Source organism: Coenobita brevimanus, chromosome 24 (assembly GCF_032717465.1).
Source record: "Coenobita brevimanus isolate Jiangsu-jjx chromosome 24, ASM3271746v2, whole genome shotgun sequence".
Lineage (NCBI taxonomy): Eukaryota > Metazoa > Arthropoda > Malacostraca > Decapoda > Coenobitidae > Coenobita > Coenobita brevimanus.
The window spans coordinates 55066068-55078503 of NC_136977.1; the positions used below are offsets into that span (position 1 = coordinate 55066068).

The following is a 12436-nucleotide window of genomic DNA, read 5'->3' on the forward strand; positions in this document are numbered from 1 at the left end:
TTCTGTCTGTGAACCTGCAGTGTGTGGGTTGGATGGGATGGGGTGCGGTAGGAGTGTAGGGTTGATGGAATGGGTGCAGTTGGGGTGTGGGGAGGGGCAGGGGTGTATGGGGAGGTTAGGATGGGTATGGGGTGGGAAGGGATGGAGTAGGGTGGTGAGGGAAGAGGCATGGGTGTGAAGTGGGGTGGAATAAAGATATGAAGTGGGATGGAGGTGGGTGCGAACTTGAGTGGATTGGAAGCAGTAGGGATGTGGGGACGGTCTGGGGTGATTTAGTGTTAGAAGGTGGGATTATCAAGTGTGTGTGTGTGTGTGTGTGTGTGTGTGTGTGTGTGTGTGTGTGTGTGTGTGTGTGTGTGTGTGTGTGTGTGTGTGTGTGTGTGTGTGTGTGTGTGTGTGTGTGTGTGTGTGTGTGTGTGTGTGTGTGTGTGTGTGTGTGTGTGTGTGTGTGTGTGTGTGTGTGTGTGTGTGTGTGTGTGTGTGTGTGTGTGTGTGTGTGTGTGTGTGTGTGTGTGTGTGTGTGTGTGTGTTGGTGGTGATGGTGCGTCAGTGAGCAAGTATTGGTGGAGGTGTGAGCGATCCAGATGTGTGAGATTCAGGTGTGTATAATGGTGTAGGTGTGCAGAAAGGAGTCAGGTGCGTGTATAATGGTCTAGACGTGAGCCAGGTGTACGTGGTGTTCCAGAAGTGGGGAAGCCAGGTGTGCAGCTGTGTAATATGGAGACAGATATATACCTAAGCGAAAACAAGTCACGTGTTTTCTTGTACCCACGTGGCTAAGCGAGGTGTTATCCCACAGCTGATCTCTCAGAACCACAGCGAAAAGTATCACACCTAAGTTAAGTTTCACTATGGAGGGTATGAAGCTCATCAAAAGATCCACAACATCTGTTCTCATAATATTCGTGTTAATGGTTCGTGAGGGACGGCAGAAAAAGTACGACACGGCACTTCCAAGAAAGGAAAATCATACCAGTAATAGACAAGAGCAATCCGAGAATGCAACCTTCGCCAAGGCTGGAGTGCAAGATTGCAAGCATTATTTATCGAGTAGAAGCAAAAATACTGAAACTGCCATATCCCGCAACGGTAAAGAATTCTTTAAATAATTCCTGCATCCGCATGATGATCCGGATCACCACCAAAATCTAATGGAATTTTTCTTGGGCCATACCTGACTCCTCCATCATTTTTTCAGTAAAATCCGCTCATAAATTTTTGAGTAATCCTGCTAACAGACACACAAACCAACGCCGGCAAAAACATAACCTCCTTTGCGGAGGTAAATATGACAAAACTGTTTAGGGCTGCAATACAATGGGCACCTTATAAGATCTGAACACACTCAATTATAGTTAAATTACACCTAATCAAACCTCTTTTTTAATCTTATCTAACCTACCCTAACTTAACCTAATGAGGCGTCTTGTTTCGCACCTCTAAACAATTCGATCATATTCCAGTGCTGACCAATTCCTATCTATTACCTGCCTGTCCTCGAAGCATCAGCTGTGCCTTGTTAGCGTCCCTGTTCACGCACTCACCATCATCTCTGTTCGAAGCCAATGTGGAGGCGACAATTGAGGAAAGAAATTCGTTGGTTGACATCTTAAACCGGAGAGCATGGAAGTCTTAAATAAGCAAGTTAATATTAAAGTCAGAACTGTTTTTTTTCTTTCCAGGCCATCCATTCCAGCTAATTTATTTCCTTAGCTTTTACTTTGTGCTTAGCTTACCCACCACATTCCCTTAATTATGAGAGGGCCTCCTTGAGCTGAATAAATTAGTTCTTTGGGATTAAAAAAAAAAATAAACTCAAATAAATCGCCATCATACGTTAGGGATTAAGGGAGATTGTTTTAACCCTTTCTTTACGAAGGGTCAATAGCTGAAAAAATCCAAAACAAGAATAAATTACAAAAAACATCAGTATACAAAAAGGTTTAAATACGCTGTTGCTATATTGTTCTTGTCTCTATTTTTTCTTCATCTTTTCGTTCTTTGTTTTTTCTTCGTATTATTAAGTGTGAGTCTTGACATTTTTTTAAAACTTTTTTCTTTCATTCTGTTCTTCACCTGCTTTTGTGCTTCATTCCTTCTTTGTCCTCAGCCTCTGTCTTTCTAATTGCCTCACCTCTCTCAACCTGAAGTGTTTAACGCTCTCTCTCTCTCTCTCTCTCTCTCTCACATGACCTACTTCCCAGTCCTCTAACTCTTCTCCAGTAACTCGAATCCTTACACACACACACACACACACACACACACACACACACAAATTTTCCTCGGTCTGTAAATATATATATATATATATATATATATATATATATATATATATATATAATTTTTCTCTAGCCTCTCTTTCTCTTACGTCCACTTTACCACATTTTTCTGCCTCACCTGCTCTCCACCCAAACGTTTTTCTTCTCCCCATCCTTCTCACACTTCCTCCCTCCCTCCTTCACGTCTTCCTCAATTTATTTTCCTCTTTAATTCTTGCCTTCATAACCTCACTACCTTTTTATTCTCTTGCACTTCTTCCTTTCCTCTTCCTATTCATCCTTCCGTTCCTACCCTCCTGTTTTAGTCACCTTCCTCCTTCCTTTTTATCTCTCCTATATTTGTCCTCATCTCCTATCTCTCCTTTCTACTTCCTATTCCTCTTCTCTCCCTCCCAGCATTCCCTTCCTTCTTCTCTCCTTTCCTCGCTTTCTCCCCTTCCTTTTCTCCATCCCTTTTCCCCCTTCCACCCTCCTCTCCCTCTTTCTTCCACCTATGCTTCTCTTCTTCCTTCCTCCCCCCCTCCCTCTCCTCGTTCCTTCCCCGCTTCTTTCTCTCCTTCCTGCCCTCCTTCCTTGTATTTCCTTCTCATCTTTCCTCACTCCTTCTCCTCCATTTGCTCTCCTTCCCCATCAATCCTCCATCCCATTAGTCTTTCACTTTTTTCCTCTCTCTTCCATCCCTCCATCTTCTTCCTCCTCCTCAGTGTCTCTTTCTTCCTTGATTTGATTTCTCCTCTTCGCTTTCCGGTATTTTGTCTCCCTTTCCTCCCTTTTCTCGTTCCCTCCTTCCTTCCCTCCCTTTTTTCGTTCCCTCCTTCCTTTCCTCCCTTTTTCTCGTTCCTTTCTTCCTTTCCTCCCATTTTTTCGTTCCCTCCTTCCTTCCTCTCTCTTCCTTTTTCACCCTTCCCTCCCTTCTTTCCGGTTTCTTCCCTTCCTTTCACTCGGTTTCTTCTCTCCCTTTATCTGCCTTTCCTCCCTTTTTCTTTCCTTCTTCCCTCCATCTCTCTCTCTCCCTTACCTCCCTCCTCTCTCTCCCTCTCCCTTTCTTCACTATCTCCTTCTCTTCTCCCCCACACCTTCCACTGTCCTCCTTAGTCTCCATCTTCGTAATTTCCTCTCTATATTCAGTTTACCTTCCTTCTCTCTCTCTCTCTCTCTCTCTCTCTCTCTCTCTCTCTCTCTCTCTCTTTCTCTCTCTCTCTCTCTTTCCCTCCCCCCTTCGCTTCTGTAATTAGAGGATAAATTTTTTCTTCAAAGGCCTGACCATGTAGAAGAAATCCTTTAGGCGCTGTAGTTTGTGTGTGTGTGTGTGTGTGTGTGTGTGTGTGTGTGTGTGTGTGTGTGTGTGTGTGTGTGTGTGTGTGTAGCTACGTAACGCTCATAACCTTGTGCGTGTTACAGATTTTACACATTTTACAATTTACTAGAGAGAGAGAGAGAGAGAGAGAGACGTCACGTTTAATAAGAGAAACTGTGTCTTTTTTTACTCTAACTTGACCTAAATCTGCCAAGCCTCTTTACCAGATTCTCAGCTGCCGCAAAAAAGTAACACTAGATTATGATGTTAGTCACGAAGAAGTGCTACGGAAAGGATAGAGCGTGAAGTTTTTGAAATAACACTATAAAATGGCGCTAGTCACGAAGAAGTGCTACGGAAAGGATGTAAAGACGCAGCACAGACTTTTTACACAAGTGAGCTACGTGAAATATGATGCAGGAAAAACGAAAATTTTGAGCAAGTAAGATGACAAAAAAAGAAAAAGAAAGAAAAAAAGCAAAAATATATGAATGGAAGATCGAGATATATTCAGGCTTTTAAAAATAATCCATCTTAACCAAATTTTATAAACACGAAAAACGGAAGAAGAAGAAAATAATAATAATAATAAAAACAAACTCTTGGTGATGAAATGGTTGAGGTGAGTGAGTTTAAGGGGCTTGTGTGGGGGAGATGGAGGGAGTTAGGTCACGAGAGAGAGAGAGAGAGAGAGAGAGAGAGAGAGAGAGAGAGAGAGAGAGAGAGAGAGAGAGAATAATGTCTACGATAAACAGATTTCCAACAAAGTAAGAAAGAAAATAAAGAAACCGGACATAACTTTTATACATAGGGAATTATACTACATATATTCCGTATTTCAATAACCACTTAATTTACGTATGCATCAAACCAACATATATATTTGTGTATTTATTTCCCAAGTGAGTTTTTCCCATCCCTTTCATAATCCTCTCTCTCTCTCTCAGCAGCAAAGTACACCTAAATATTTTTTTCTCAGAACTCTCTCCCCCCCTCTCTTTCTGTCTCTGTCTGTCTGTCTATCTGTCTGTCTGTCTGTCTCTCTCTCTCTCTCTCTCTCTCTCTCTCAGTAGCTATGCACAACAACGTATTTTTTCCTCACAACTCTGTCTCTGTCTCTGTCTGTCTCTCTGTCCATCTGTCTGTCTCTCCCTCTCTCAATTATTTTTATATCTGGGTCAGTCTTACGCCTTCATCTCGCAGTAATTGCAAGGTAAAATATTCATCTCTTCATCATTCATAAGTTTTTAAAGGTGCGCTGCTGAAAGAGAGAGAGAGAGAGAGAGGGGGGGGGGATTCAAGACAAAAGTATGGTAGCTGACTCGAAAAACGCTGAGAAAAGGATCTGTTGAGAGAGAGAGAGAGAGAGAGAGAGAGAGAGAGAGAGAGAGAGAGAGAGAGAGATTCCAAGACAAAGGGAAACTATTTTACTGAAGAAACGCAGAGTAAGTGATGTTGCTAATGTTTTGTTGTTGTTGTTATTATTATTGTTATTATTATTATTATTATTATTATTGTTGTTGTTATTACTGTTATTGTTACTCTTCTTATTGTTATTATTAGTTATTGTTATTGTTATTATGTTTAAAATTTGCACTATAATTATGATGAACGTAACGTCAATGAAGAAGATGACAGTGATGATAGAGAATACGAAGGAACAGTGATGGCAATGATAGTGAAATGACAGTAACGACATAGGAGGTGAGGGAGAGAGAGGGGATGTTGGGAGACGAGGGGAAGGGGGTATGGGGGCGAGGGAGGGGAGAAATGAGGGGAGGGAAGGGCATCAGGGAGGGAGAGTGCAAGAAAGAAGATTATAAGACCGTCTTGTCATCGGCTAAGGAGGTACCAAATAGCGCTCCTTGATTACCATTTTATTTCGGTAACTGATGCGCTATTATTTACTGTATGTGTACTGTGCAACTTGTATCGAAACTGGAAAAGGCATAAGTAACATACATAAGAACAGTAAGGTCTATCTATCTGTCTATAGCCCGACGTCATAATCCCGTAAGGAGTGGCCGTCTGACTATTAGTTAGTTGTTTTACGGGGAGGGGCACTAATCCTACGCCAACCCAATTGTTGTGACGTAGGGAACACGGATGGGTTGGTTATATCGTTACCACCCAGCGTTGTAAATGGTATTCGGGCTCACAAGAAACCATTGGACTTGTCGCTCAATGTAAAGGAAAGAAGAGCAAAGAAAAGTGACAGGAAACATGGGCGAAACAGGAAGAAAGGAGAGCACACACGGAAAAAGACTGGTAAAGGTGATGGAAGAAGTAGGCAGCACTACATCTGTGAGAGGATGATGGTCGCCACCGCCTAGCCTACCACCAAACAGTAAGATGTGAGTAAAAATTAATACTACTAATAATAATACCAACAATAAGAAGAACGATGGTGATGATGATGATGATGATGATGATGATGATGATGATGATAATAATAATAATAACAACAACAACAATAACAACAACAATAATAATAAACCGCTAAGGAAAAGGCGTTAACAAGAGTCTCCCACGCGCAGACAAGAATAAGCCCCAAAGAGAGGAAAGGAGGGGTGGGAGAGAGGGGAGATAAGGAAGCACGGAGGGGTGGATGGGGGGGAGGTGAGAGGGGATATTTCAGCATGTAAATATTTAGAGTGAACCTAAGGGGTAATGCCAGGCGCAGAGGAAGACACGTGTCAGGAGGATTGTCTTTCTCACGCTTGTTGACTGAGCTGGACAAGACGATGTTAAGTATTTGCATTTTTTTTTTTTACACCTGGCTCCTGCCATGAGAAGTATTAATTATTTTCGTCTCAGTGTTGCCATGAGAGGTATCTAAATCTACACCATGACAGGATTTTATTGTATTTTTATATTTCCAACTTAAGAGGAAATATTCGTACTGTATACTGTATGCACCTCAGCGAGTTGCACGTTTTATATTCTGTGACAAGTATTTATAGTTTAACACGTACTTGTTACAATGAGAAGCACCTGTTATAGTGACACTGTGAAAAATAAATAACACTTTCACATTTCGCTGTCGTCGGGAGAGATATCTATATGGCAATGATGAAGTTAAAATTTGGCTGCATGGAAAGCGAAGTCGAAATAGGAAAAATCAGGACCAAAGAATATAATTGATGGTGACACTAATGTAATAATCTTTTTATCATCACACCAGCAGCATTTCTTGAGCCAGGAAGAAGGAACTAGAGAACAAAAGAGAATCTAAACTTAAGTATCTTTAATGAAAAAAAAAAAAAAAAATCTGGATATTGTTTTACACCTTGAGATGATGAGGCAGAGACCAAAAAGAAAAGGAAAGAGAAAAACGAGACAGACCGAAAAATAATCAACAACAAGACCAGTGAAATAGGACACACACACACACACACACACACACACACACACACACACACACACACTCATTTACCATTCAAGGCCTCGGAATCTTGACTCCACACAGACATAAATATTTACAAATGTGTTTCCTCTCTCTCTCTCTCTCTCTCTCTCTCTCTCTCTCTCTCTCTCATACGTTCACTTTAAACCTCGTTCCTGATTTTCCAAAGGAGTATCTATCATTACTGTACAAAGATAACTCTCAGCATTCCAGTTCCACCAACACATACCATACTGTCATATCCATAAACAGTACAGTCATCCCTTGTAAGCCAGCCTACAGGGTTAGTAAACATCCATATATACATCTATCTTATCCATCTATCTACCAGTCTAGCTATATATCTATTTATCTATCCTATCCATCCATCAACCAATCCAATCCATCCTTCCATTCGTCTATCCAAAATCCACCCATCAATCTATTCACCCTTTCATCCATTCATCTAGCCATCCATCCATCCATCAGCCTACCCATCCTTCCATGCATCTATCCATCCATCTGTTTATCCAATCACCCATCCATCCACCCATCCATCAACCTACCCATCCTTTCATTTATCTATCCGTCCATCAATCTATCCACCCTTCCATTCATCTACGGTACCCATCCACCCATCTATCTATCTATCCATCCATCCATCCATTTTCCTCAACTCTCTCCCTCTGATGAGAATAAATCTTTCTCGGTGGAATTATGAAAGTTAAAAAGGAATTATGTTAGGGCTTGTATAACAAGGGAATTATAAATGAGTGGGCGTGATGTTAAACAGGGCTGTATAATTACCTGTCTCTACCTGTAATTACCTGAGAGAGAGAGAGAGAGAGAGACTGTGTGTGTGTGTGTGTGTGTGTGTGTGTGTGTGTGTGTGTGTGTGTGTGTATTACCTGTTTGCTTTGATAACCCTGTACGGAAATAAACAACACAGTAAATGAATCTGTACGTAGCATTTATGGGCAGATGTACGAGGCGAGGGGAAAACTTCTAAGTGCATTGGATAGTTTCACCAATATATGAGCAGGGCAAGTGTGGAAAGGGTTGAGGTAGAGGTGGAGGGTTGTCAGAGGTGTTTGATGTGTCCTTTGCGATTCAACTTGTCCATGGACGAGATGAGAAGGGCAAGAAAGTGAATGTTTTAGAGAGAAGGCTTAGTTTAACTCCATAAGCCGATGACGTATTATTTAAATCACGATTCCACTAGACGATTTTATTAAACAATGTCATTCGGCTGTAGTAAGAAAGGATTAAATAAGGATATATCTAAGTCTTTCAGTTCCAACAGTCTCTCCTACGCTGGAAATAAGATCGTCTGCCGGGAATAAAAACAATAAAGAAAATGCGTCACTGATTTAAGTGGATTCAGGGATGCAAAGAGGAAGGAAGGGGGGAAATGAAGTAAGCAAGTTGCTGTTTGCAGATGATACACGTCTGGTCGCACATTCAGAAGACAAAATTCAGCACCTGGAATTTAATCTGACACAGGAAGAATCTGAGACGAGGGAATTGAAAGTGAATGTGAGAACAAGAATTACGAGTAAAATCCGATGTAACACACGAACACGAAACAATGGAGTACATCAATTGGTAAATATTTGAAAGAGGGCAATGTGTACGGCTTCTGGAGGTGGACATACAAGCATATGGAACTCAGGGATCTTAAAAGTTAACCAACCGAAAAGGAAAGAACGAAGAGGCGTTGAAGAGCCTGTGTGAAGGACAGATCAACGTCTCTTCAGGCACAGGTGGGGAGGTAAGATGACACAGTGGCGTTGACTGTGTTGTAATGATACGGGAAAGAAAAAATAGTGGAAGCGTGGGTAGTGAAGTGCCTTAGGTCTTTATGTGAGATGAGTTGATATGACACGAGTGAGGAAGGACAATGTAAGAAAGTGGGATGGAAAGTGACGTATCATGAGGGTTGACCAGCATTCCCGAAAACACACCCCCACTAACAAACACACACCCATTCCCCAACAAACACACCCATTCTCCAACAAACACACACCCATTCTTCAACAAACACACACCCACTCCCCGACAAACACACACCCATTACCCATTAACACACCTTCATTACCCCAAAACACACACCCCATGCCCTAACAAACACACCCATTCCCCAACAAACACACACCCATTCCCCAATAAACACACCCATTCCCCTATAAACACACCCTCAATTTCCCAACAAACACACACCCATCCCCCATTCATACACCCCATTCCCCAACAAACACACACCCACTCCCCAACAAACACACATCCATTCCCCAACAAACACACACCCATTCCCCAACAAACACACACCCATTCCCCAACAAACACACACCCATTCCCAACAAACTCCCATTCCCCATCCATACACAAACCCATTCCCCAACAAACACACGTCCCATTCCCCAACAAACACACACCCTTTCCTCATCTATACACACACCCATTCCCCAACAAACACACATCCCATTCCCCAACAAACACACACCCTTTTCCCATCTATACACTCCCATTTCCCTGTACAATGAGGGCCTTGTAATTCCCAGGCTCTCACTGTCTTTCCTATCCAATTCTCCCCGGTTCATGGCTCCCACGATCCGAGTATTTGCATCTGATCCCAACTCAACTCAACTCAGCTCATCTCATCGCAGTAACTTAGCTCACTTCATCTCCACTAAACTTACCTCACCTCACCTCAACTCGACTCACCTTAGCGAACCTCAGCCTACCTATTCTCACTCCTCACCTCACCTCACCTTACCTCACTTCACTTCACTTCACCTCAACTTAATTTGCCTCACTTCATTCGGCCTTCACTGGTTCACTATTTGTTTTCCCGTTAATCCTTTCTCCAGCCCCGCTTTCTCTCTCCTCTCTCTATTTTCTCTCCTCCTCCTCCTCCTTTCTCCCCTCCTCTCCCCTCTCCCGTTGCCTTCCTCCTTCAAACGACCCCTTTTGTTTAATTAATTCCCACTTCAATTTTTCAACTCTCTCTCTCTCTCTGTCTGTCTGTCTGTCTGTCTCTCTCTCTCTCTTCGCAAACCTCATATACTTAAGTAAGCCCCACTTCTTTATATAACCTTCCGTTTTTCTCTCTCTTTTCTTAATCCATCCATCAGGTATAACGAAATCTATCTTAGTATACCTTCGCCCTGCCTCTCCACGCCTTTTACTAAACTAAGAAGAGGCTGCTCGTAGTGAAGGGGTTAATGAAGGTAGTGAAGGGGTTAATGAAGGCTAACTCTAAATTCTTAAGTACCCCCCTGAGCTCAATAAACTTCCTTCCTCCTTCCCTTACTCCCCACTACTTACCCTCCCTTCCCTCCTCCAACATAATCTCCCTTCCCCTCCCCTCGCCTCCCCTCCCTTCCACTTGGCTACTCTTTATTCTCCCCTCTTCTCACCTCCATTAACTCTCCCTTCTCTTCTCTCCTCTCCTCTCCCCTCCTGCCTGTTTTTCCCTCTGCTTACTCTCCCTTTCCTCCACGTAATCTCCCTTCCCCTCCCCTCCTCTCCCTTCCACTTGGCTACTCTTTATTCCCTCCTCTCACTCCCCCTTAGCTCTCCCTTCTCTTCTCCTCTTCTCACCCTCACTTACTTTCCCTTCCCTCCACTTCTCCTTTCGCTTTATTCTCCCTTCCTCTCCTTTTCTCCCCTACACTTACTCTTTCCTCCCTTCTTTCTTCCCCTCCACTTATTCTCCCTCTTCCTCCTCCCCCCTACACTTACTCTTTTCTCCCTTCTTTCCTCCCCTCCACTTATTCTCCCTTCCCTCTTCTCCCTCTCGTTCTTCTCCCTGGGCTAGAGTGCGTTGGGTGTGTTTGCCGAGTGTTGCCGAATAGATTCTGTTTGGGAGAGGCCAGAGGGTGTTTTGCTTTGCGTGTGTGTGTGTGTGTGTGTGTGTGTGTGTGTGTGTGTGTGTGTGTGTGTGTGTGTGTGTGTGTGTGTGTGTGTGTGTGTGTGTGTGTGTGTGTGTGTGTGTGTGTGTGTGTGTGTGTGTGTGTGTGTGTGAGAGAGAGAGAGAGACCCTGGCAATACTGGCGTCTGGTAAGAATAAATACGTCTCTTTAAAAAGCGACACTTATGTACCTTAAATTTCAACGCAACCAACGCAGCTCTATAGCACGTGGACACTCTCTCTCTCTCTCTCTCTCTCTCTCTCTCTCCGAGATTTACGTTTTGTTTTCTTTCTTTTCCCTGTCCCATTTCATCTTTTCCCCCGTCTGTCACCTACGATTTCACACGTTCCCCGACTTTCTCTCTCTCTCTCTCTCTCTCTCACACACACACACACACACACACACACACACTAGCACAAACACCTCACCTCCTCATCCTCCCTGCCGTATCGGAAGGTCAACACAAACTGGCCAAAGACCTTGCGATCCTTGACATAGTTAGCATCGACGAAGAGTATCCCCGTGAGAGGCTGTATACCTTCCTCCTTGATGCACAGCTCCCGACGCTCCACATACAGCGTGATCTTGCCGTTGGGTGCAGTCTTCTTGAACACTCTGTAGGGGAGAGAGAGACGGTGGGGTTAGTGTGGGGGTGAGAGAGAGAGACTGGGGTTTGTGTGATGGGGAGAATGTGGGAGAGTGTGAGAAGATTTGGGGGGTTATGACGAGGGGTGATTTTTATAAGTGGTGAGGATGAGGGTGACGACGCGGACGCCGCCGACGCCGACGACGACGACGATGATGATGATGATAAAAACAACATTAATAATAATGGTAACAACAACAACAACATCAATAATAATAATAAGCATCATAATAATATAAACTAGAGGCCCCCCAATGGGGGAATCACACCAGCCGTGAGCGATACATATCTAGCGCGGCTAGGAATATGACCTTGACCTATTCTCACCAATTTCGAACTCGTAGGAGATTTTCATCTCAACTACACACCTGTAACATTCTGTAATGATATCTTGAGCGGTTAAGAAGTTTTTGTGGGAACAGACACACAGACCTTGACCTAGTTTCACCAATTTCGAACTCGTAGGAAGATATTCATCTCTACTACACATCTGTAAAATGTTGTGATGATATCTTGAGCGGTTGCGAAGTTATCGTGCTAACAGACACATAGACACACGGATAGACAGACAAAATGAAAACAATACTCGTAGATTTTCATCCCTACTAAACACCTGTAAAATTTTGTGATGATATCCTGAGAGGTTGCGAAGTTATCGTGGTCACACACACACACACACACACACACACACACACACACACACACACACACACACAATGAAAACAAAACCAGCTTCCCTATCGCGGCTGATAATAATAATGACAAATACTACCGAGACAGGGTCCAAATGCCAGCCTGGAGACCATTTATTATCCCCAGTGACCCTGACCGTGGACCCTCGTCATTCATATCTAAACATGACCCAGATATCGTGAATAGCTACAACACTAATAAAATCTATCTATCTATATACCT

The 12436-nt window shown here is 43.2% G+C and overlaps 1 protein-coding gene across 1 annotated transcript in view; it reads right to left on the minus strand.

The window, feature by feature from the left end:
- The window catches only part of LOC145393509 (arrestin homolog), a 217683-nt gene that overhangs the window by 106830 nt on the left and 98417 nt on the right, over positions 1-12436 (minus strand). The window contains exon 2 of the mRNA XM_080267642.1: positions 11304-11490. Within this exon, the coding sequence (XP_080123768.1) occupies positions 11304-11490 (187 nt within the window). The remainder of the gene's footprint in view (positions 1-11303; positions 11491-12436) is intronic.